This window comes from Elgaria multicarinata, chromosome 10 (genome assembly GCF_023053635.1).
Source record: "Elgaria multicarinata webbii isolate HBS135686 ecotype San Diego chromosome 10, rElgMul1.1.pri, whole genome shotgun sequence".
Classification (NCBI taxonomy): domain Eukaryota; kingdom Metazoa; phylum Chordata; class Lepidosauria; order Squamata; family Anguidae; genus Elgaria; species Elgaria multicarinata.
Genome location: NC_086180.1, coordinates 58,838,760 through 58,865,703, shown reverse-complemented (window position 1 = coordinate 58,865,703; position 26,944 = coordinate 58,838,760). Strand labels below are relative to the sequence as shown.

Here is a 26,944-nt window from a genome sequence, read left to right as displayed (position 1 = left end):
TGGCTCCAGCTTTCTGAGAGCCCTTGGACAAGACAGCCTCAAAGAGCCACCCCCCTCCTCAGTGAGCCTACCGTCTCAGTACCATTATCAACAGCTCCTTTTGCTCCTCATCCTCATCCTCATCATTGCTAGCACTTGCTTGCTTGACAGGCCCAGAGTCAATGTGGGACCTATTGCCCCTTTTTCTCACCACCTGCACTGCCACTTTCCCTGGGCCAGAGTGAGAGACAGGTGAGCAAACAGATCACAATGGTGAAGAAAACCAACTCCAGGGGCATCTTCTCAGTGGGATGTGAGCCCTTGGCAGGGGCCCAACCATGCCTACCTGTGACATCAGCCCCATTCTGCAAGGGAGGAACATCAACATATGAGGAAGGGGGATTGTGCTAGCCACACCCCTTCAATCTGCATTTCCATTGCCCCGCCCCCCAGAAGTGGAAGGCAACTTTTGGAAGGGGAGAGCTTGTGGAGGCTCCCCATGTGATCTCAAATGCTGACAAATCTGTGTTTACAATCACATGAAGAGCTTCCATGGATACAGGAAGCTCTCCTCTTAAGAAAGTTTTTCCCCCATATGTAAATAGCAACAGAAATGATAATGGAGGGGGCAGGTGGAGTGGGGGGGGCTAGTGTGCTCCTCTTCCTCACATGTTTATTTTACTTACTTTCAAAAAGCCTGAATTGCTTTATTGTTAAATCTCTTTAATAGTATTAAGATCGTTCATGTGCCATGGTGGGTTGTGGCATGTGCCACCTGAATATGTGCCACTTTTGAATATTCGAGCTGCTTCGGGCGGTTCCCATGGCTTGTCATGTCATGCAAACCCAACAAGGGTGGTTTGTGCAAAGGTTCAGCAACCGTTGCATAAGCATAAAACAGCCCACGAGTAATGTGCCTGAGCAACCCCATTTAAATGAGATCTTGCAAACTACTCTTCATCTCCATTGAATTGTATCTGTTGATAACAGGCTGCAGTCCCATGCAAACTTACTTGGAAGTAAGATCTGTTGAACATCCATAAAAAGCGAATGCTTCAGGGCTTCTTAATAGAGCTGGATTTCCCCCCCCCCCCTCCTACTTTAGGTCATTCAGCAATCAATGATCAGGTTCCAAAGATATGCTTTGACACACTTTGATTTTGTTGAAGTCTGTGGCAGTGCTTTGATTTGTTTTATTTTAATGGAGCTAGATTACACCAAATATCCTACAGTGGTTTGCATTTACTATCTACACATTGAATCAAGAGACCACATGGACTGTGGGCTTGGCCATTTATATTGATCATTTATATTAATTTATTGTGATCAATGTGGCGTTAACTGTATTAGAAATAGGTTTGCCACACAATTTGGAGGTAAATCGAAGACATGGTCGTTTGGAAAGATATGAGCACAAGTCTTGAATGGAAGGCATTCCTGATTTTAGACATTTAATAATGTTTAAATTTGTAATTTCAGGATTTGAGTCCATTAAATTCAATATTCTTGTGGTTTAATAAGTATGCTCAGGTGTCAAACTTGTCAGGTTTAAAAATATTTAAGACCCACCCACTAGAATCGCAATTGGCTGGCACCAACTTGCAAGCCATATTACTAGATCAATTACTGTTTTTCTGGTCTGCTGTTGATGGAAAAATACCTCATTCTAAATTGGCAGTACACACTGTCAGGCACAGGTTCTCATGCATTTCGTAGTAACTGGCTGTCGTAGCTTCAGACATAGTGATGCTGTGCGGATAACTGAAATTGCAGTTGCTTCCACCTTCAGCTGATAATACACAATGACCCACCCTGAAATAGGAAGCTGCAAAGGAATGTTACTCACATGGTACTGTACATCCTTTGTGACTCTCCTGTACAATATCCACCGTTGGATTTGATGACCTTGTCCTGCCACCAGCTAAACACACAGACTGTATATTCAGCTGGCTGCAGAAGACTGGCTTCCTTGAAACCACAGTCAGTCACAGTGCCAACAGCTGAGAAAAGGAACAGTATCGTGTGGGTTCCTGCATGTTTTAAATGTCCTTGATTTTAGAATAAACATTTTGGTTTTTTGTTTGCTTAGTGCCCATTTATCCTGATATACAAACAAGGGAAACATGTAAAATTCTTTGAAGAGAATGTTTCATCTCACTATATTTTTGTCTATTTTACCAATAACTCAAGTTTTCTCTTTAGTAAATAGGTCATCTTGTTTTACCTATGATCCATCCCGGCTTGTAGCTGTAAATCAGGAATGCCCCGGGGGAGGGGGGTGGGGAGACAGACAGATTGGGTGAGATACACAATGTATTCACTTTCCGGCTCTAAGCCAAACAAAGTTTTGAACAGAGAGCCTTCCTTTGCTCAATAGAACAAGTATTCAGCTCTTTAGAAAATGTAAATATGTAGAAATGTTGAATTCCCGCACATTTACGAAACATTCAGTCATTTAAGAAACATTTAGCATAAAACTTCAGCGAATTAAACTTAGCTTAATTGGGGGGAAGGGATTGAGTTGAACGTTATCAAAGCAATTAAATGGGTCCAGGGCTAATCTCCTCTGTAAACTATGCTCCTCATCAGTCCATTCAAATAATCCCCCCTCTTAAAAATTGACTCTGATAGACTATAGTTTTGTTTTGTTTTTAAAAGAAATGCCGTCAGATTAAATTAAATAGACAATATAACAATCACATAACTAAATTCTTCTCTGTACTTCTATCTTGCATCCTTCTGGCATAATGTGATGCTTTCCCCCACGTAAATGGAAAGGAAGATTGTTACTTCTACAATGTTGGTGTCTTAACTTTCCAAAGCATGTTGGAAATCTCTCTTGAGCACTGCCTGTAAATAAAGCAATCAGCGAAGGGCCAACCTGTAATTGCAATGTTGACAATTGACTTATGAGCACCATCAGTTGACTTCTTCTCAATATCCATGAAGTCAAATATTTTAAAATGTCTCAAGCAAAGCCCAAAAGAAGTCTCTTCTCAAGGTACTCTTACTATTCATTGCTGAGCTGTGGGAAGAAAGCAAGATAGGGTAAGGCCTAGAGGCATGAACCTGCAGTAGTCTCTCTCAAGGTCTCATTAGTCACACTTGGAGGACCTATAAGATGAGTAAGGAGTTAAGCTGCTACAATTTAGGATGCCTCTTAATTGCAGCAAGGAAAATAAACAGAGAAAAGCTATTGACAGAGAACAACATTGGAGAGTCCCTTCACTCACTCTGGTAGAACACTTTATACATGCCACAATTTTCCACTGATCTAAACATGATCCAGTACGACTAATTGAAAATCTGCAGATGCTTGGACTAGTAGCAGTGAATAACAGGGTGCATTACTTTAGACACCCAAGTTTCTTCCATTTTGTAAAGCAGTTTTCTTTATAATTCAAACATGCACTTTTTATTTTACTGAGTGAAAAAATACTTACTATAGAACATCCTGCTCTATCTTCAATTGCTTTTTTGTCTTCTGAGATTCATGGCTGTTTTTAGTATCACCATGGAAAATAATAAATTGTGATCATCCTTTAGAACAGAGATGAACAACTTGACACACAGACACCAGATGTTTTGGCTTACAAACCCATCAGCCCTAGCCACTATAGCCAATGATGAGGGATCATGGGAGTTGTAGCCCTCAAGCTGTTTGGGCCTACAAGTTGCTCACCCCTGCTTTAGAACTTCTAGCTTCCAGCTGGCAAAACTGAGGACAAAAGTTTGGATACCAGAAGGGTTTGGTTTATTGAGTCTTTGTCAATGCATGCTAACTTGGAAGTAAGTCCCATTGTGTTCAATAATAAACAATTATTGGCTTACAACAATAAAATATACAATATAATAAAGAGAAATAAATAGTGTTAAATAAATATCAGAAAATATCAACATAATGAAAGCCAAAAATATTCTCACACAAAAAAGTGAAGCTGCAAAGAAAGCTATACAGCCATAATTTATTTGTAACAAGGAAATATGTTTATCAGCTTGAAGGTCTTCCTAAACAACCAGGCCAAATGCCTAAAACCATAGAGGGATAAGCCAGAGAGCTTCGGCTATTGGGTGGTATAAAAATGTAATAAATAAAAAAATAAAATAGCCGCTAACCATTTTGCAGCAAATGGTTAGTGAGCGTGTTTAAACCGTGGTTATGTAGCCACCATGGTTAGAAATGGTTCACAAAAGATGCTAAGTCGTGGTTCACACAACACGATAAGCCATAATGTTTAGTTCAAAATGTTTAACCACCATGGCTTAGTGTGTCATCTGAACAGGGTCAAAGTGTCATGGCTTGGCAAATCTCAACCAGCAAGGTCATTCCCCAGGGTTGATACCACCACCGAAAAGGTCCTACTCCATTTTGCCTCCCACTAGGTCTCAGACAGCCAAAGAATCTGGAGCAGGGCCTCAGATCATGAGTGGAGCATGCAGGGAGGGACATATGGAAGAAGGTGGTCCGTCTGGTACCTAGTCCCAAGCCATTTAACGCTTTAAAGGATAAACCCAGACTGGCAACCAAATAGGCATAGTATCTTCTGATTGCCTCACTCCAGGCAACACCCTGGCAGCACCATTTTTCATTAGTTGCAGTTTCTGAACACTTTTCAAGGGCAGTCTCCACATAGGGCAATATAGCCGTCAGATAACTACACCATGAATTATTGTGGCGAGCCCTGGTTGGCACTAGCCCAGCCTGTCTGGCAAAGATGATCCACAGTTGGGAGACTGCTACCAAAAAGGCCTCTGGATGAAGCTGATTGTGCGTTTTATGCATGGACACATATAATGGAATGCCAGCACCATTTTAAAAATGCAGGCTTGGGAAGGATTTTGACTAGGATTTTGACCTGGAGGAGAAGGCTACAGTATGTGATACCTCCAGTATCAGAGGCAGTAACCTTATATATACCAGTTACTGGGGAACATGGGCGGGAGGGTGCTCTTGCTCCATATCCTGCTTGTGGGTCCCTGTCAACAGCTGGTTGGCCACTGTGGGAACAGCGTGCTGGACTAGATGGACCCTTGGTCTCATCCAGCATGGCTCTTCTTATGTTCTTAGGAGAAGGGAAGGGAACACCCACTTTTTCCCACTCCCCCTACTCCAAGTAACAGTCTTTCCCCCCTTTTTTGAACTCCAGTGAGATAAAATCCACTTCATGGGAGCTGCCTTTTACCGAGCCAAACCAATGGCTTAGTGTTATCTACACACTGGCTGGTGGTGTCTCCCCAGGGTTTCCTGATAACAGTGTTTCTCCGCCCTACCCGTAGTTGCCAGGAATTGGACCAGTTCTGCATGTAAAGAAGGTGCTCTACCAACTCCCTATGGCATGTAAAATGTAGTCAGCCTCAGAGCAGAGATTTGAACCCAGATCTCTCAGCCCAAGTCTGATACTCTTCTCCAGCCTTTCTTAATCTGGTACCCTCCAGATGTCTTGGACTGCCACTACTAACAATACCGGTAGCATGTGAAAAATGTTCAGCTACTTGCAAAAAGCATTCAACTACTTGTGAAAAAGAACATGAAGTGTTCAGTTCAGTAGGACATTGATGTTATTTGGTTGGTTGGTTGGTTGGTTGGTTGGTTGGTTTTAATTAACTATCTTATCCTTGTGTTTCCTCCTCATTATGGCTGTTTTACTGCAGAGTGAAGATTCCGATGAAGATGAACCTTGTGCTATAAGTGGCAAGTGGACTTTCCAGAGGGACAGCAAGAGGTGGTCCAGGCTTGAGGAGTTCAATGTTTTCCCTCTGAAGCAGGATGGGAATTCCTCGTCCCTGGACGTGGCTCATCTGAGCAGTGCAGCTAGTCATGAAAGCATGCTGACAGACCAGAGCGAGCACCAGGAGGTAGTTTCTGTCCACAGCATTGGCAGCAATAGCAGTCACCCAGCTGCCTCCCCGAGTGAAGCGGCCACTACTAGGACCAATTCTGTCATTAGTGTGGGCTCATCAGGCAACCTTGTAGCAAACGAAGACTCCTTCGGCAGCTTGCCCTCACCTAAAGAGCTGTCGAGCTTCAGTTTCGGTGTCAAAGCCAACGAGAAGAGCGCCAAGTCCAAAACAAGGAGCCTGTTAAAGAGGATGGAGAGCCTAAAACTCAAAAGCTCCCATCACAGTAAAAACAAAGCCTCTTCCAAGCTTGGCCTTATCATCAGTGGCCCTGTCTTGCAAGAAGGAGTGGATGAGGAAAAATTAAAGCAGCTGAACTGTGTGGAGATCTCTACCCTTAATGGAAATCACATAAATGTCCCAATGGTACGCAAACGAAGCGTCTCCAATTCCACCCAGACCAGCAGCAGCAGCAGCCAATCAGAGACAAGCAGTGCTGTCAGCACCCCAAGCCCCATCACACGGACACGCAGCCTCAGCGCCTACAACAAAAGAGTGGGGATGTATCTAGAAGGTTTCGATCCTTTCAACCAATCAACGTTCAACGACGTCATGGAGCAGAACTTTAAAAACCGGGACAGCTTTGCAGAAGACACAGTGTTCTTCATTCCTGAAGACCACAAGCCTGGAACTTTCCCCAAGGCACTCTCCAACGGTAACTTTGCTCCGTCCGAGAATAGCACCTCAGTGAATTGGAGAACGGGGAGCTTCCATGGGCACGGCCACCTGTCCCTCAGGAGGGAGAACAGCTCTGACAGCTCCAAAGAGCTGAGCATTGGGAAGAGGCGCAATTCCTCCAGCTCCATGTGTAGCCGTCTGAGCATTTATGACAACGTGCCGGGCTCTATCCTGTACTCCAGCACAGGCGACTTGGCTGACCTTGAGAATGAAGACCTCTTCCCTGAATTGGATGATATCCTGTACCATGTCAAAGGCATGCAGAAAATTGTGAACCAGTGGTCAGAGAAACTCTCAGATGAAGGAGACTCGGATTCAGCTCTCGATTCAGTTTCTCCATGCCCTTCATCTCCCAAGCAGATCCTCCTCGATGTGGACAATGACCGGACAATACCCAGTGATCTTGACAGCACAGGAAATTCATTGAACGATACAGAAGATACGGGGATCCAGGAAAGGAGGGACTCTGGAGTGGGTGCATCGCTGACACGCTCTAACAGGTCAGTGAACGCTGGCCTAATGTAAGTGGGAAGTCTGGTGTTTTATCATCATCATCATCACCACCATCATAGTGTATCTACTGCTTACCATATCTAAAGATATTGCTAAGAGGTTTATGAAATCAGAGATTAAGGTTGCAATCCTATGCAGGTTTAGACTACAACTTCCAGCATGGGGAGTGCTGCAAGTCACGGGACTAATTTTTCTAAATAAACATGTGTAAAATTGTGCCTTAAAATAGTTCATAATAAATACAAAAACTCATTAGTTAAAATATTTATCACCAAAGCTAAAAGTGCAATTCATAAACAAACTAACTAGGGCCCTTTCTACACCTAAGAGTTATCCCAGGAAAATGGAGGGGTCTGCTCCCGGGATCCCCTGTGTGTCATTTGCATGCACAGGGATGACCCCGGGACGATCCGTGGAAAAAAGGCAGGTGTAGAAATGGCCTAGGCATCATAATCTTTCAGGGAAGGCTTAGATAAAGAGGTGTGTCTTTAACAGCAACCTAAAACACACATAGTTGGTGCCTCCCAACCAGCACGGAGAGGCACCAACTGTGTGCTTTCCTTAAGGTGAGCACCGCCATGGTGAAGGCCCACTTCTGGTTTACAATCAAGAATTTGTCAGGAAGAGCTGTTTAGCGTATTTATGCTTATTTTTATATAAATCCCTCATGGTAGCCTACAGTTTAAAATTACAAAACACTGCCAATGTAAAATGGTTAATGAAAACACAATAGAAAAGATGCCACCAGACTGTAAAAACAGCAGCAGGGGCCAAACTCATTTAACAGTTCAAAATGCGTTGCAGAATAAAAACCTTTTAACCGCATCCTTAAAAATTGTTGCACGGGGCCAAACCTATCTAAGTCTTTAGAGTAAAGTGGAGTCTGTCCCCCAGTCATGTTGATGTTCATGTCATTCTGAATTCCAGATGTAGTTTACTTTTAAACCCTAAGTAGATGAATTTATGTTTACGGTGCATACATAGTCATGGGTGGACAAAATGTAGATAAATTTGTGTCTTGGAACAATATGCTTCTGGATTGGCTTAGGGCCCATCATAATGTGCCCAACCGGATACTTTTGAAATGCCCTGACAAATCCCGAAAACGAGTCCTAACAGTCATTGAAGGTGTTCAGAGGATCACAGGGATAAAGAAAGCCGCTGCAGCTTCTCCCTCTGTGCTCATGAGTGCTGTGCACGTGGCTGCAATTTGCATAATTACCCGTGAAGCAGCACGGGTTGCCATGTCATCCAAACCCAGCATAGCACGCAGTGGGAGTGGCTTCTTACCTGCGCCACAGCCCTTGGGTTGTGGCGCAGGTAAGCCATGGGTTGTGGCGCGGGTAAGAAGCCACCCTCCGTGGCACAGTATGCCAGGTTCAGACAACAATGGTAACTGCATTGCATTGTCGGCAATTATGCAAATTGTGGCTGCACATGCAGCACATGCAGGAGTGGGAGCAGGAGCCCCAGTGGCTTCCGTTACCCCCTATTTGTCCAAATCCGACCATTGTTCCCTTTCTGCATTAACCCAAATATTGATTCAGGCATGCTCAGCATTAACACATGGTTCTCCAGAGATGTGTGCAGAATCTACATTATGATACAGGATGCTGATAGGATAAATTCACTGAATATTTGATTAATCATTTTAAAATTAAACTTTATTTATTTATTTATTACATTTCTATACCGCCCAATAGCCGGAGCTCTCTGGGTGGTTCACAAAAATTAAAAACATTCAAAGTATAAAACAACAGTATAAAACCATAATATAAAAGCTCAACCAGATAAAAACAGCAGCAATGCAAAATTACAAATTTAAAACACCAAGTTAAAATTTATTTATAGACTGTTAAAATGCTGGGAAAATAAAAATAATAATAATAATAAAAAGGTCTTCACCTGGCGTCTAAAAGCATATAATGTAGGTGCCAAGCGAACCTCCTTAGGGAGCTCGTTCCACAGCCGGGGTGCCACAGCAGAGAAGGCCCTCCTCCTGGTAGACACCTGCCTCACTTCCTTTGGCAGGGGCTCACGGAGAAGGACCCCTGAAGATGACCTTAGGTACATATGGGAGGTGGCGTTCCTTCAGATAACCTGGCCCCAAGCCATTTAGGGCTTTAAATGTTAATACCAGCACAATATATATATATTCAGTGCACAAAGGAAGTAGAATTTAATTTTAAAATGATTAATGATCATTTTAAATGATCTAAGCCTCTGAGATGGTTACTGTAGCCCTCTTCCTTAGCAAAATTGTCTCTGTATTCAAGCTCTGAATTGTGTGGTGTTTTTTAAAAAAGTGTTTTAGGCATTGCATGTTATCAATATGGTAGCGATCTTCCATTAGCTTGTCCCTGGGGTTGTTAAGCATAACACCCTTTGGAGTTTTCAGTATGACTCACAGTAACCTTGCTGCACTTTGCACAGTTAATTCAGCTTCAAGGCCAAGAAGCTACAAATGCTGAGCTGGCATACTTAAGCCTGTCATATGGATCACCTTGCTTGAGTCAAGTCAAGGGATGAGGCAGGCAAAAGAGTAGGACGTGGACATTGGGCACTCTTTCAAAGCCCTCTTCTCTTGCCTGTTCTTGCAGTGCTTTCCTACTCTAAGGAATGAAAATATACTGTACCTTAGGTTATAGGCATTGGGAAGATTTTCAATATTGATGCTCATCAAACTGAAGTGGGATTGACACATTTTGTGAAAAGTTATTGATGTGGCTACTGGGCATCTTCTAGGTAGGAATTTGGCCTTCTAACCCCATTAGGTTTTACTCACCTGGCTGGGGTAATAAAGGAAGATACGACATGTCCTTGAATCGCAACTATGCCACCTTGATCTTTCTAAGATGGCCAAGCCTTTTGTGTCTCTGATAAATTACCAGGTTTTTATGCCTGAGTGTTATGACTCAAAAGCCAGATAGAAAGCATGTTTCATTCCAAAAGTGACAATGGGCACTTTATAGCATCGTGGGCAATTATTAGAAAAGCCAGTTTCTTAATATTTGTCAGTGGAATGGGAGATACTGCTAGCTTATGCCATCCCAGTTGGAGAACATCTGTTGATTAAGAACTGAGTGGTAATTTCCTACATATATACATATTCATAGGGTTTTTCTTCATGGAATGTCTATTTATTATTTATGTACTTATTACATTTCTATACCGCCCAATAGCCGGAGCTCTCTGGGTGGTTCACAAAAATTAAAAACATTCAAAGTATAAAACAACAGTATAAAACCATAATATAAAATACAATATAAAAGCTCAGCCTAATGGGAAACTCAACTCAGGCCACAGACCCAAATGGTACTGATCCTTTCCAGTGTGCAATGCTAAACTGGGGTGACCAAAACTATTTTTTCCCTTTTGATTTGTGCTGATTTGCTATGAAAGAGTTTGGGAAGCTTTTGCTGTAGGCTCTTAGGACCTTTGGCTAGAACCTTGTATTGATGCTAAGCAATCAAATTTTGGTTCTCAGTAGCTTGGCTTAGCTATGCTCATTTAGGGAGGATAGTTTACAGAGGATAGTTCTCTATCTGAAGACCAGTCCTGTCCCTTTCCAGTTTAATCATAAAGAACCGTAAGAACTGTTGTCCGTCTACAGTTAGCACTTGGACATCAGATTGAACAGGTAGGCACAGAGGTCAGAGTCTTCCAGGCTATGGTGAGATGTACTTTCTGTTAAATTATTAAATTTGCATCTATACATATCAATTAGCATGTGCATTTTATGCAAATTGCTATCCTCCTTTGCTCTCTTTTGATAATGCATATCCTCTTTTTTGATGATTCAAAAATTACCACCCTACTCAATGCCAGCAGGAACTGTGCAGATGAATGTTTGTTTCATAAAGGAGACCCTTGCAAGTACAATCTGAGTGCAATGAACTTAGGCAGACCCTTTGCAACACTCTGCATCTCAGTCAACTCTGCTGCTGTGCACTCTGCACAAGTACATCAGACGTTCTTAAAACCTTTACTCCCAACGTCACTAAGATCTCAGATCATGAAATGCAATTCAGCCATGCGGTACTTTTCCAAATCGTTGTGTTGGTTTAGCTTTCCACTTGCTTTGGCCTATCTGTTCTGCTAAATGTCCTTCTGCTTTTCTCCTTCTCCCGAAGGCATAGAATGAGGTGGCACAGCTTTCAGAGCTCTCATCGACCCAGCTTCAGCTCGGCATTGTTACAGATCGACTGTCAGTCTGTGGCACAGATGAACCTGCTGCAGAAATATTCCCTCTTGAAGCTAACTGCGCTCTTGGAGAAATACACCCCTTCGAATAAGCATGGCTTCAGCTGGTAAGGAGCTGTGAATGTCCATGGCAGGCCCCTGACTAGTCAGAACTTACAAACAGTAAAACGCCACCATTATACCTTCCTTCCTGCCAAAAACAGTTGCATTTTTAAAAGACGTTGTATACTGCCTCTGAATGGACGTGTCAGAACTGGGGCTTTGACATGTCTTAACGGATAGCTATTCACAGTGGAGGAGCAGTGAAAGACAGTGGATTGGATCCAGATTTAGACATTTGCAACTGGGCTGGTGGAAGTGGACCTCTCCACTGGATAGGTTGCTTTGGGGAGGAGGGACAGGAAAGTCCACTTCCTCCAGCCCAGTTGCACATGCCTAAATCTGGATCCCACCCAATGGGGCTGTTCACATGATGCGACAGCCCACTGTGTATTATTCAACCAATGGTGAGGCTGCAGTATGTGTGTGGGCCACATGCAGCCGCTATTTTGAATATGCAACCCCTACTCAGGGGTTCTTGTGTCTTGCAAATCTGGTGAGTGTGGGTTATGCGAGGGTAAAAAGAAAACCTTGCATAACCCATGGTCTCCTTAAAGTTATGCAAGGGTTAACCCTTGCATAGCCTGCGCTCACCAGGTTCTCATGGCACAATGGGGGTTGCATATCCAACATGGCAACTGTGGGTACCATGGCTCATTGCGGATTAAATAACCCACAATGAGCCATGGCGTGTCATCCGAACCTGGTCAATGCCTATTGGCACATCACTGCAGGCCTAATTGGGAATAGCTAATAGACTGTGACAACACCCTTTAAGCATAACTTAAAGGCCATGTTGGAATATAGAAGCATTTACATCCATTATGTAGTTAATATGCTCTGTCACACAATTGCCATTGAAAATCTCAAAAAGTGCAAGATACGTTGTTTTGGGGGGTTGGGGGTAGTGGTTGTATCCATTCTTCTACTACCATATTCTTTACCATCTGGTCTAGTCTTCTTTTTCCTTCCCGTGGGAGTTGCAGAGAGTATTTTAATTCTTGCATCAAAGCTCTTCCTGTTCCAAAGCTGTTATTATGGGAGCTGTGCTAAATACAGAAGTTGTTTGTTCTGAAAGACAGAAATAAGTATTGACCAGTTTATCCTTGCATGCTTCAGATTCTCAGTGGGCATCGTAATGTGTGTGTGTGTGTGTGTTTTTACATTACATTCCCTGCTGTGTGTTTTGACAAAACGAAAATTATACGTATGCTTATATCAATAACACTTTTAAGTTGAAACTGTGTGGAAATACAAATGAGGTGGGGTGGTTGTGTGGCAGACTAGTCACCCATAAACGTAAAACATTATTTAAATAGCTGTACTGTTAATTTAGAATTTTCTTGGTTTGTGTCATTCCCAGTTCCGCTGTGCCATGTTAGTATTTGCTTTGTACGCTAGCTTGCTTCTTAGCTGATCACAACGTAAAATTCTCAAGTGATTTTATTAAGTGAAATAGCAGGGCTCTGGAATTTTCGATGGTAGATTTTTTTTTCTCCCCTACTACTCAAAACCCAGTGGAAACGACTTTACCAAAGTTGGTGGGTGAAGTCTTGGAGAAAGAAGGCGCGAGAGGGCAGAAGTCGTGCCTGAAAAGGTCATTTGTCGAACTCAAACTTGTTGCTGGCAAACACCAATGTATTACATCAGTTTCCTGCTGTGACACAGGCTGGTGGGTGGTGGGATGCGGTCTGAGGGCTTTCTAAAGCAAGTGGTTAACATACAAAAAGCTCATTGTTCACATGTCTATCTTTCCCCAAGAGTCCCAAAGAAGAAAGATTATAAAGGGTCATTGACTGCTAGATTTGTGTTTGACTCTTACAGGTTTTGACACGGCCACCCTTGTTCTGCCTTGTATCTTTTGGCCTGTCAAATACTGGTACCTAAGATTTAACTAATAAAATGAAAGGATCCATCCTTTAATTGATCCCATGAATCAGTTGATTCTCTAGCTACAGATTAAATATTTTTGACGTGAACAACTTAAGTTATTTTGGCACAGCCGTCTTCAAGGATTCATCACTTAGTTGATGTAAATCGGATGGTTCTCTAACAGAGATGGGAAAGATAAGAACTGTCATTTGCATGAGGCCTTGTTGCTGATGGAGGTGTTGTGATCAGTAGTTGTAATACTCTTTATTCCAGTGATCCACTGAAAGGTAATTTTCCGAACATCAAATGAGTGATCCATTTATTGACGAGGGAGATTATATTACATCTCATAGAAATATTGTCTGTGCTGGTTTTGTAATATTGGCTAGAACGGATTTCCTGCATTGAGCAGGGGGTTGGACTCGATGGCCTTGTAGGCCCCTTCCAACTCTGCTATTCTATGATTCTATGATCCTAATTTGATTGATTAGCTAAAGGCAAGATAATCAATGGATGGGGATAGTTAAGGGCATATTTGTTTATTTTTTGAGGCTCTTCTGATACATTTCTGTAAAAAAGAATGAGAACTGAAGTGGCCTTTCCTTCTAAGTGAGTGAAATCCTTTGATCTTGGTGTGGGTAGAGTTGGTCACTCAGTGCATGGATATAATGCCCAGGAACCCTATGTACATCACCATAAATTTCATGCCAGAAGAAAGGTAGGATATAAATATACAAAATGCATTCATTTTTACATTTCATTTATCAGGTTAAAAAAGCAGATAACTAATCAACTAACAATTATTTTAATTGGTTCACAACTCTAATAAAAACCTTTCAAATCTACTTATGGCTCTTCTCACTAGTGTTACACATATTTTAGCGACATTTCCCCTTGGTATTTTTTGCCCTTAACGTAGTGGAATGTTGTACAGTCAAGTTTTCCATATTGCTATTCTGAGTCAAGTGAGATGTTTTCTGGCGTGCCTCTTACTCCACAGCCCACAGTTGGAAATAGAAATGTGTGGTGTGTCTTTGAGATAGATGGCATGTGCATTTAAAAAGACACTTGAAGCTTTGTTAAACTTTATCAACTTATTTCTGCTCCTCTACAGGGCTGTACCAAAGTTTATGAAAAGGATAAAAGTCCCAGATTACAGAGACCGAAATGTATTTGGAGTTCCCCTAACCGTTAACGTCCAACGTACTGGACAGCCTCTTCCCCAGAGCATTCAACAAGCCATGCGATACCTTCGCAACCACTGCCTGGATCAGGTTAGATTCCCTCGCTCTACTTTCACATTGCCATCTGCCACACTCCCAAAAGTTTATTTTCTTTGCTGTTGCTCTTTAGATGTTTAAGATTGTTTTGAAGAATCATGTCAATAGTCAAACAAATACTTTCAGAATTGGGTTGTTACCACCAAACTCAAAATAATTACAGCAGCAGTCAACCTCCTCACCTCTTTCCATATCGGTACATCAGGCAAAAGAGATATGTGGTGCTGTTCCAGACTATGGACGTGGGAGGGGGTCACATGTTTGAATGTTTTTCACATAATAATAAACATACACTTGAAAATCTAGATCATCAAGAAGAAGCTTATTCTGGCCTCCCTGCATGGCTTTTTTACACGAGCATCGTTCAAACATGTGATCTTTCACCTATGTGACAGAATATGGAAAGGACTGTACTACAAAACCAAGTGTTGAATTTGATCCAGGGCCATCTTGAAACTTGGTTTTCAAAATCTCCATGGTGACTATGGCAGAACCCTCTTACATCTTTCTTTTGTCATGTAGGTTGGCCTTTTTCGAAAATCTGGAGTCAAGTCTAGAATCCAGGCATTACGACAAATGAATGAGAGCTCAACGGGAAAAGTAAACTATGAAGGTCAGTCTGCTTATGACGTGGCTGACATGCTGAAGCAATATTTCCGCGATCTGCCGGAACCACTCATGACCAACAAACTTTCAGAGACTTTCTTACAGATCTACCAATGTAAGTCATGGATCATTCGCAATTTCAGTTTAAGCCATTTCCAAATGTCCATCTCTCCTTATAATATTATGAAGCCTGAAACTGAAAATCAAATATACCTTCAGGTTATCATCAAAACTGGAATATGTGTGTGTGTGTTTTTTAAAAATGTTTTATATCAACATTCACCTGCGCGCGCACGTACGTATGCACACTCTTCTTCCCCTCCTGCCATTCTCTTTGGGACCCTGACGTAGGGGTGGGAAGGGTTAATCCTTTGGCCTCCATTGCAATTTTGATCCAGACCCCATTGGTGAGATGGGGGTCGCAGTGGGGGGGACCACAACATGGGGCAGGGTTAGAGCCTCCCAACTTCTACCATGCCATGGTCCAACATATATCATGGTCCACAATTTTCTTTTTTCAAGGAGGCGACACTATTGCTAATTATGTTACTGGTATTGTGGCTAGCTTAGACTTGTGGCTCACACTGCTTGGCTTACATTGACAGCATTCCTGCACCACCTCCTTGGTGGATTGAGGAGGCTGTCATCCCACTAACTTTTGGGGAAAGGTTGGATGTCACTCCCCACAGTCGAGACCTACCATACTCAGTCTCTCAGTTTGCAATTCTTTGCATCCACACAATTAACTGGGTGCTTCCAAAGGAGACTTTGCTCATGCAGCCACCCTCCCTCATTCACAGACCTTTACTGGAGCAGGGAGGGTGTCCAAACATCATCATCTTCCACTTGTAAGCCTCCTGTGTTTTCCCACCACTTCTTCCATCTTTTTCAAACTTTCTGAGATTGCCTCCACCCCCAACTTACTATGCTTTCTGCTCTACACCAACCCAGCACTAACAATCTAGATAGTAAAACAGCGAGATCCTTGTGCACAGTCATGTGCATGCAGCCTGCTCTGTGCAAATACCTGTGGATTGGGACACTGATCCGAGGCTGCCATCAAAAGGGGGCATAGAATAAGACATCTGTGAACCCTCCTAAAGAAAATGTGCAGGGAGACACCCTTATAACACAGCAGAAGCTCTTCTCAGGTCAACTTGCACTGATGGGACAGACAGTGGGAGCAGTTGCCTCCCCAAATCCAATGTAAGTCAATGAGAGTATACCACAAGGAGCATTCAGTCCACTCTTGCGTCTTGGCTGGTGAGGAGAAAAAGGGTCCACCTGCTTCCAGATCTTATCCCTCCCTAGATTGTTCTGCCTCTCTTTTAGAACCTTCAAAAGAAGCTCACCCCACATTTTCTGAGCCATGAATTATGTTTCTTGGGTGACCTGTGGGGATTTCCCCCCTCTGATGCAGCAAACTGCAGCAACAGCCCACCTTTCCAGGCCTTGTAAAAAGCAAGTCAAAATTTGTCACTGGAAGTATTTGTTGTGCTCTGTAACCAAGGAGCTACATGACGGATAGTATGAGGCTGTCCGTCAGTGATGACTTTTCTTCCTTCACTACATCATTGTTCGCTGAAGCAATCCTCTCTGCTTATTAAATCACAGTCTGGATCTTTTGCGGTGCCAAAATTGGGAATAGTTTAAGGGCTATTTATATTAATTACCTCCCCAGTTGAGGAACGTGTTTCACTGGGGGTGGGGGGAGTGGATTTTTGTTGGAGTCCAGATAGGCTGAACTTCACATTTGTACCTTTGCGCACCACCCATGGTCCTAAACTGAAAGAGCCCCAGTCTAATTTAACTGCCTTTTTAGCAGGTCTGCAGAAGTGTGTGACTCTCAAAATTAAATTCTAAATTTAACTCTTGAATATGCACAGTTTTGTTTTACTGTTGGGTCTCTTGCTAGGCAGGAAATACCTGAGGGCAGTTAAGCTGTTGACAAAAAAAAAAGCCTTCGTTTGCCATGAATGGTATGCAGCACACTGAAGGAAATCGCTTCAGACTGAAGTCAAAAATAGTTGAGGCCGGAGTTTGCTTTGGGATGCATTCATGCTATATGTGTGGAAAATCAATGAGTTGATGAGAGGATTGCTAATCTTGTGCAGATGTGCCAAAGGATCAGCGTCTCCAGGCAATCAAGGCAGCCATTATGCTTCTACCAGATGAGAACAGAGAGGTCCTACAGATTCTCCTATATTTTTTGAGTGATGTCACGGCTGCTGTGAAGGAAAACCAGATGACGCCAACGAACCTTGCTGTGTGCTTAGCCCCTTCTCTTTTCCACTTGAACACCCTCAAGAGAGAAAATTCTTCTCCAAGGCAAGTGTTGGTAGTTGTTATGTATGTGAAGAAGTCTTCCTTTAGACTTTTTGAACTCTAGCTTCTGGGTAGTGTAAACTGTTTCCACTGAACAGTGTTGCATTTCGAGTTGTCATTGGATAATGAAAAGTGCTAGTGATTATGACTGCCGTGATCGTTCACATATGCAAGTCATCACTTGATTCTGCAGTCAACAGGTGATGAACTTGCCTGCATGGTAGCCCTAAATTCAACTAGACATTCTGTTACAAATTAACAAGATGGCTGAACATAAAGATCACATTTAGATGCAGAATGCAAACTTCTTTTTAATCTGCATTTAGGTAGGATCCTTACCGCTTTGGGGACTTCTTCCTTTGTACATGAGAGAGCATTTTAGCACCAGAGTACGTTCTAGTCAGTTTGTTTGTTTTTCATTAATCTTCTGTGTTAACAGGGTGATGCAGAGGAAACAAAGTCTGGGGAAACCTGATCAGAAAGATTTAAATGAGAATTTGGCTGCAACACAAGGCCTGGGCCACATGATTGCTGAGTGTAAGAAGCTGTTTCAGGTGAATATTCTACTATTCAGTTATTTGTATGTGTATCCTACATTTGCCTCTACAACCAGGATTGCAGAATCCTATATCCAGGGGCCAAATCTGGTTCTCCTGGGCTCCCAATCCAGCCCTCCGGGATTTCCCAGATGTCCACGCCCCCTTTCCCTGGCCCTTACTGGCAGTAAAAGCTTTCAACTAAAATATGGTGTTATGCACTGCTGCATTGCACTTAGTTCTTGCTACCATAATGCAATATTTGTCAATGAACTTTGCTGGAGGGCCCCTTTTAATAGGGGTTGACAGGCCAAGGCCAAACCTCCACCACCCCCAACTTTTATACCCTGCCCCATGGTTCTCTTCTTTTTGCCTCTAGGATGGCAATTCAAGAACTAGATTACACTCTTAGCCTAGGTTGCTAGAGGCTTCTTCAGCACAAATGAAATACCATGAAAAGTTGGGCACCATGTTTGCAGTTTTGAACCTCCAACTGTTTTCTTCCTCATGTCCCCACCACCACCACCAATTCCCAGATCCCTGAAGAAATGAGCAGATGTCGGAATTCTTATACAGAACAAGACCTTCGGCCTTTGAGCTTGGACGAACTAGGGCAAACTAATAACTCAGAGCCCGCGGACTATCGTTCTTACATCCAGGACTGTATGGATGACCTACTCAAGGAAATTAAGGATAAATTTAAAGGCTGGGTCAGCTGTTCCACCTCTGAGCAAGCAGAGCTGGCCTACAAGAAGGTACATTGGTGTAACTCCAGAACAGTGATTAGCTTTTTAGTGTTCTTAATGCATAGATTTAAATACTTTTTATATGGAAAGGGAAAGAGCAATCACACACAACACATTTTGAAAAAGACGGGGGAAACATGAAGGCATTAAACATGGAAAATAATTTGGTATAATATTCCAAGAAGGAGCAAACTGAGCTGGGTTGAAGTCATATTTGCAGAGCTGGTTACCAGCAAAAGGTTAAGCTAGAGGGAATGATTAAATCATGCAAAGTCATTATACAGCAGAGTGTTCATGAGTCAAATGGTATGTGGAAGTTGACTAAGAGGCAATATCGAACTTGAGACATGTGTGATCATTCAATGCAGGTTGAAAGGAGTGGTGGAAGCTTTTTAGCCCATCTAGTAATGACACTTCAGAGAGGAAGAGAAGGAGGCTGGAAGATGCTCAGGATAGCCCATATCCTGGCCTCTCCAGTCTCCTCCCATCCCCATGCACCTGCTCCTTTCCTCTTCTTCCATGATCATTTTTCCAACCTCAGAGGGCAGCTGGCATATGGTTCTTTCTGCGCAGGCTGCAAGTGGGTCGAGGCCAGATCTTTGACTGCCCCTTCCAAAGTTAGAGGTCTGTTTCCGACCTCGCAAGGGGGACTCTGAACAGTACTATGCCCAGAAGCCATAGCGGTGCTCTCTTAAATCTTTTTCTAGACTAGGAGATTTAGGTCTTGCTTGCACTGGAGCCTTTGGATCAACTTCCATCTAGTCAGAAGCTTCCAGCTGACTGTTCTGATTAGTGCTCTAGGCACTCACAAAGACCCCCTTCCATCACTACCTGCTAGGGCACTTTCCAGAAACGGCTTGTTAACCATGCAACGTGGATTATTTTTCCTGAGAACCCATGGCTTGTTGTTGAGTTGTTCAGTGTGGTTAACAAGCTGCACTGCACAGTTAATGAGCAACCCTGTGGAAAACTTGCTGTGTTCAGACAACACAATAGCCCACCCTGTGGAAAAAATGCTGCATTCAGACAACACCATAATCCACGTTTCAACAATACCTACACTGGGTAGGTTAGTATGTTGTGTGAACCCAGCCAGAGAGAATTCCAGGATTTGTTATTAATGTAGCCTTCCTTGCTGAATACTGTCATTGTTGGCATTACTTTATGAAGTATGGTCTTTATCAGTCATTCAGACCCATGAATTTCACCCTGGTATTGGGATGATTCAAGATGGAACAGAGACTAGACACTTTGTTTGGTTTTCAACTTGGTTCAGTTTTGAATTTAGTATTTAAAGATAAACCAGGTTAAAAGGCTTTTATATCAAGACAGTTAGCTGTGTAAGTTAACTCCTTTTTGATGATGATTGTCAGGTTTCTGAGGGTCCACCTCTCCGGTTGTGGAAATCCACTGTTGAAATCCCTGCAGCTCCTGAAGAGGTATTAAACCGTGTACTGAAGGAACAGCATCTCTGGGATGAAGATCTTTTGGATGCAAAAGTGACTGAGACTTTGGACAGCCAGACTGATGTATACCAATATGTACAAAACAGCATGGCACCACACCCAGCTAGAGATTACGTAGTGCTAAGGTAAACGTGCAGATTTCACCTGACAATGAATTTGTGAAAGAAGGAACCCAAAAACACACAACCCCACTTAAAAATATTAGCAAATGAAAACAATTACACAGATACCTTGATTTATCTTTCTGTAATTTTGCTTAACTTACCCCACCCTCCAGAACTGTTGTATGATATCTACATCCAAGCATATTGTTATAAAGCTGCACTTGTTTTTAACAGGACTTGGAGGACAAATTTATCTAAGGGAGCTTGTGCACTTTTAAGCTCCTCAGTAGACCATGACCATGCTCCAGTCCTTGGTGTTAGAGTGAATGTGCTCTTGTCCAGGTATCTCATTGAACCTTGTGGATCGGGAAAATCCAAGCTCACTTATATGTGCAGAATTGATTTAAGGTAAATTTTCACTTTGTTACCTTCTTCTAGATGTGTGCATTTTCATCTCCCTTTGTGGACTCTTGTGGACCATTGAGTTGCAGTATAGCCCTGTGCAAGCTTTGTGGTCCTTATTTGTATATTGTCAGAGGACAATTGATGATTGGTTTGAATCTATTTATTTTAATTTAGGGTTTCATAAACTCTGTTTCACTTGGCTCCATGATATCCATAATAGAGACTTTTTAGGGATATGCAAAATTCTCCTGCTTGAAGAATGCTCCCCCATCCTTTTGGACCAGCATCACAGATTACTACCAAAATCTGTCTGTCCTATTGGATTTTGGGTATTCACATTTGCACTCCCAGGCTTTCTGTTTTTGTAGTTGCTTTGGATATTTTTGTGAATGCATATTCTGGTCATAGTTGCACTGCGTCATGGGGTTTTGTAGTCTCAAATCATTGGCAAAACAAAAATGTGAGAATTCCTTCTCCGATACCCCAACTGAATGCTTGTTTGGGGGAATTTCTGTTCTATTTGTGTGTTTTCCTTTTAAATAAAGGCATCTATTACCAGGTTCAAACATGCATTTTCTTTCTTTAAAACAGGGGGCACAAACCTGACTGGTACGCAAAGGCTTTTGGCCACTTGTGTGCAGCTGAAGTTGTTAAGATCAGAGACTCTTTCATTAATCAGAACTTAGAGACTAAAGAAGCAAAATCCAGGTGACGAACGAAGTGGACCAACGCTGCATCAGCGTACCCAAATATTTCCAGGAACTGTTGATTGTTTGCTGCAGAAAGGGTCACAGCGTGGCCTCTTCAGTCTTGTCCTAAAGGAGGAGTATCTGGAATAGGTTTGAGATCCTCACTCAAAAATTTGTGGCAATACCACACATTTTTTAAGCTGCTTCTTGTCGGTGTTAGGCCTATAGTGTAGGCCTTGACTGGAATATATTGGATGGTGCAACTGTTTTTTGGATTTATGTTTTTTTAAGTAATATTATACTATGTTGCTTAGACAGCATGAATTGCTTCTGAGAAGCTAAACTCTAAGACTTAAGTGTATTTCTGGAATATAGTGAAAATGATTCATTCCTATATAATGTTAGCTTTATGTATGTATCGGTGTGCCATTTATTGAGGGACTGTTTCATCCACTGGATTCGTTGGCACTCTTCAATGGGTTCTTGCGAAAGTAAGTGAAGGAAGGTTTGCACAGAGGCAGAGGTGTGAATTACTGTCTAAATCGATGAACAGAGTATTAGAAACCAGAGTGTCTGGTACACTTGAAAGCAATGGGAAAGATTTTACTATGTGTGTGTATGGAGGGGATGGAGGAGGTCAGCCTAGAACCATTGTCTGTCCAACAGGCCATCAGATGCTTCAGTCTTCATTCACACATCCCGTATTGCCCGTATAGATGTACTTTTTTGACAAAAGGAAAATGGCGACTGCACGAGATATGGCAAGGAAGGCAAAAGGCAGAAATACCTAAACCTGCTGCCAAATGAAGACTTTATTGAAATGATTTTTTTGAAATGGCCAATACATTTCAGCACCTGCCTTTTGCGATGGCTCTAGCTCCATTTGTGTGTTCATAATTGAAAGCTCTCAGAACGTTCTCACTGACGTTACGCCCAGACAAATTTGTCCTGGCCACAGAACATAGGCTGAACTTGTTCACAGCTTCCTCAGAGTGTACTTGTATGGAGCATGGTTTGCATTTTTAGGTGTTAACTCAAAACATCTTAAGGGGAGGTACGCCTGAAAAAAAGGAATTTGCGGGTGGAACTTGACTTGAGGTGCATTGTGTGGGAAATGGTAGCACTCTGAGTTCTAGTTCTTAGACTGAGAGTAGGTCTACTCAGGCATTATTAAAAGGGTGAAATTCATCTTGCTAGCAGGGACAGATCCACATCAAGTAGCCCAATCCCCTGACATCATGTAGCTCCACCCCCAGGAATCGCCACATACAGCACAAACACCTGCAGTGGAGAAGCATTCATGCATTCAGCTGTACACACAGAAGCTTCCACACAATTCAGAACCCTGGCCACATACAATGCTGAACCACATGAAAGCCTCCATGCATATAGTTGTATGTTCAAAGGCCTCCCTGCTACAGACATTCACAGTGGATGCCTGGGGGTGGAGCTATGTGGTACATGCGATTGTGGGAGTGTGGCTATTTGGCATGGCCTTGTCCTCACTCATGTGTTGAGTTTAAACCTTTTAATAATTCCTGAATAGGGCAGGGTCTTCAAACTATGGCACTTGAAATACCTATATCTCACACAGAGACACACTTGGGCCCTTTCTACACCTAAGGATTATCCCAGGCAAATGGAGGGATCATCCCTGCCTGCTCCCAGGATCCCGTGTGATATTTGGATGCACCGGGACAATCCCGGGGGGAAAGGCAGTTGTAGAAACGTCCACAGAGAGAGAGAAGTATTGGGTTTTTTATTATTACGCTTGAGGTTTGCCTCTCTTTTTTAACCACCTATTTACACTTTTTAGATGTGCACCTATTAAGAAGCAAGCAGGAGACTTAACAGTCCTCTTTTTTAAAAATAGAAAAGAACGTCATAGGAAAGCTTGTGGCATGGGAGTAGAGCTGAAATTGCTTTTGGTAGCTCAAAAAGACAGCACTGGAAAATGTCATAACTGGAGTTCTAAAGCAATTCAGTGTAATGGATGGATTCTGTTACGAATTCAAAGGTGTTCATATATTCCACTCAACTCTAACCATATAACCTCATTCATCCACATCGTTTGGGAGGAAACTTCCTAAATGTTCAGAGATTCTGAAGCTTGGATAAGAAAGAGTACTGTTGACATCAGTTTATGAGGTGTAATATGTAGGACTGCAAGTTAGGATAAACAGGTTCAAATGATGGGACGTTGCACTGTGCAGGTTAGAGCGCAATCCTATGCATGTTTAGACAGGAAGAAGCCCTACAACATGGCTGCGTATGGAATGTTGGGAGTTGTAGGATATTTTTTTCTGTCTAAAGTTGCAGAGAATTGTGCCCATATTAGCTTTAAGGGGAAAACCCAAACCTGTACATTCTAATCCTCATTAGCAACAAGGATAGCAATAGTAAATGAATAATGGTATCTGGGAAGATACATGTAGAAGTGTGTTGTTTTACCTTTCTAAAAACTGTAGATTAACTGTCAAGTGTTTCTTCCCCCCACCCCAGAAAAACTGTTTTTTTAAGTGCACTTAAATTTTTTCATGCATTTCATTTGTGATATGTGTAGTAATAAGGACCCAACGGTCCTCTGAGTGATGTGGATGGAGGAGGGAGAATGCTTTTGGTGATCAAAGTTTATTATAAGAGCAGCAGTACAAAGAAAGGATAAGGGGCAGCCCTTTCCCACCCCAGCAACCTTCATGTTTTTCCTATTGCATACCATATGGGATCATATCCCAGGAGCACCTGTATACCTGGTTCTCCTGAGGTATACAAAATAACCATGATAACATGTTCTTAAAACAACACTGCTGTTTTGCCATTCACTGTTGAATATATGTCCAAAAGTAGGAGTTGCTGTCAATCTTGCCTCCCCGCTACCCATACCTGACCAGGGGCCCCTGTGTAATGCTTTGGTGCAAAGATTCAGTATTCGTGTAGGGATGCCCTGAAGCAGTGCGAGTGAGGTGTGAACGGAGGGGGGGGGAGTCAAACAGAAGGTGCTTTCTGTGAATTTGTTGGACGCAAACGTATCCGTGCTAATTGTTGCCCTACAGTGGGATTCTTTCCTCTCAATCCAGCCTCTTACACTTCCTGACCCTCTACAGCCAGAGAAGATGGCTGAGATGTGTATTGTACCAAACATGGTGTGAGAAACTGGACAGCTGTTTCCATCTTGCTCACTCACATTGAAAAAAGGCCTGTGCCAACCTCAGGGTTGTCTTCCTTTCCCCACCCCAGGGTAGTGGCTAGATTGGAAGCTTACTTTTTTTTAAAAAAACAACACCATTGTCAGTATTATTATTATTATTTTCAAAGATTGTGTGATGAAGAATTGTGGTGTGTTAACAGATTGTGTAGAGTTCCTAGTAATAGCCTGTGTCTAAGCTTGTGACTCATTTTGAATTTCTTCTTTTCTTTCTTTTTAATGTTACTGGTCTCTCTTGTGTCCCTCGTAGTTGTTCTTTGCCTGCAAAGATCACGTCAGGATTAAGAGGAGAGGAGATTTGCAGTGAGGGTCATGATATGGCAAGTTAGGGAACTTCTTAGCGGGTTGATCTGTTTGCAGTATTTCTTCAGTAAGAAGCTTCCAGAGACCGTGTTCCTCGTGATGTCTGTCCAGAAATTATGAAGAACGTTGCAGGGGATGTAGTTCCTCTCTTGATGAGATACTAACTTCTCTGTAACAATCCCAGAAATGAAGCCCTTACAAAGCACATTACCCAGGGTGGGATATGGACGTGTGCCAACTGTTTCAGATACAACCAGGTGGTGAGAGGGGAGCTACTCTAGATCATATCCTTACACCCATAGCCTACAAACATTTATTGGGCAGTAACTCCATTCTGATAGTTGTGAAACTGAACTGCCAAGTAAGTGATTTATGGATCACACCATTAGCATCTCTCATGATTAGGGAAACGTTGTGTATTCTTTGTATACTTTTTACCATGTTTAATTGTGTAAAAAAATGTATGTTGTACATACCATTCTGTTGTAAACGTGTACACTTCCTCATATTTTATTGTCCAGCATAGATTAAGCATGAAAATAATTATTTAAAATATACTTGTATTTATACCTCAGATATTCTTTGAGGTGGGAGGGAAGGTTGTTTGTACCTCAAGTTGTCTACCCTTCCCCCACCCCCATGTAAATACATTCTACACAATTAAGATCTAAATAAAAGAAAGATTATAACTTGCTATTATATGTCTGTACAGAATATAATCAAATAAATGCACTATTAAATGTTCATGTTTGTGAGACACCTGAATTCTATTCATTTCATATTGCCTATTTCCCCCCAAATGTTCTGAAAATGTGGCGTCTAAACCAGTAAGAGAGAATAGGCCAGGGATTTGGTTCCTGGACCAAATTTCTCTACTGGCATTGTCCAACCCTTGGTTCTAGTCCTGTTCACTGGAGCATTTGAGAACAAGTTTCCTACATCTTTTCAGCCTTTCAGATATTTGAAGTCAACTCTCATGTCTCACCTTAATCTTCTCTTCTTTAGCTAGGCCTATTCAGCTCTTTCAGCCGTTCTACACAGGCCTTTGTTTCCAAGACCTCTCACCATCCTGGTTGCTCTTCTCTGGACATGCTCCAGTTTGTCAGTTGTCCATAAAATGTGAACTGGGCACAGTACTCCAGATGCAGCCTGACTAACACATGATAGAGCAAAACAGTTATTCCCCATGACTTGGCCACAAGGCAGCCTAAAATTGCATTAGCTTGTTTAATAGGCACATCACAGTGCTGTCTCATATTCAACTTTTTCTCTCTTGTATTGTGAATATGAACAAAAAAATCATGAAAAACATTACATATATAGGAATATCATTTTTTCCACCATGTATACTGTTCATTTTAAAAGGGGGGGAGGAGGAGGAAGAGTTATGCATAGGTTTCAAGAAAAGCAGACCATATAGCCATGTACTATATTTATCCAATTGCAAATCACCCCCTATATAACACCCGTTCAAATGTTGATAGTGTTGTTAAGTCCTCAATCCATTGCATTATGGGAGATGAGCATTTGTAGTTTCACAGCATATTCACTTTGTGGTTACACCTATTTTAGCCTTATCCCCTCCCATCTTTAAAGAAACAGATGGTTTCACTGAAATATAATCCCACTCTGAGGTCTTTAGCTGATGAACATGCATGTGTGAACCAGCTCTTCACACCCCAGCTTAAGGGGTCTGTGCATTAGCTTGCAAGTTTTGATTTATCAAATGGGATCAACAGAAACTACATAAGGCCTCAATCCAGCAAAACTCTGGGAGGACTGAATCCCAAATTAGTCCGTCTATTACTGGTAGAGCTATTAAAAAGGTTTTCATCGCAGAAAGGAAGCAGTTTTGCCCTGTCCAGGAAATGTGTCGGTCCCTTCCAAACAAAAGGACAAAAGACTGAAGTGGAGAAAGTTTAATGCTTGTGTTGCAAAGGAAGGAAGCAAAAAATGGAACACTGGGCTTCATGTGTCCCTTTGAATAGGGTAAAAGCTCAGGGAAACTCAGCTGCAACATTTTAGAAGAGGGTAGTC

The 26,944-nt window shown here is 42.3% G+C and overlaps 1 protein-coding gene across 3 annotated transcripts in view; it reads left to right on the top strand.

The window, feature by feature from the left end:
* The window catches only part of DLC1 (DLC1 Rho GTPase activating protein), a 290,227-nt gene extending 264,576 nt beyond the window's left edge, over nt 1-25,651 (top strand). For all 3 annotated transcript variants that reach the window (XM_063135176.1, XM_063135177.1, XM_063135178.1), the window contains 10 exons: nt 5,632-7,055; nt 11,202-11,378; nt 14,357-14,516; nt 15,045-15,243; nt 17,243-17,456; nt 17,893-18,007; nt 18,526-18,744; nt 20,109-20,326; nt 20,540-20,713; nt 21,302-25,651. In XM_063135176.1, coding sequence (XP_062991246.1) covers nt 5,632-7,055; nt 11,202-11,378; nt 14,357-14,516; nt 15,045-15,243; nt 17,243-17,456; nt 17,893-18,007; nt 18,526-18,744; nt 20,109-20,326; nt 20,540-20,713; nt 21,302-21,422 — 3,021 coding nt within the window. In that variant the 3' untranslated portion in view covers nt 21,423-25,651. The remainder of the gene's footprint in view (nt 1-5,631; nt 7,056-11,201; nt 11,379-14,356; nt 14,517-15,044; nt 15,244-17,242; nt 17,457-17,892; nt 18,008-18,525; nt 18,745-20,108; nt 20,327-20,539; nt 20,714-21,301) is intronic.
* The last annotated feature ends 1,293 nt before the right edge of the window (nt 25,652-26,944 follow it).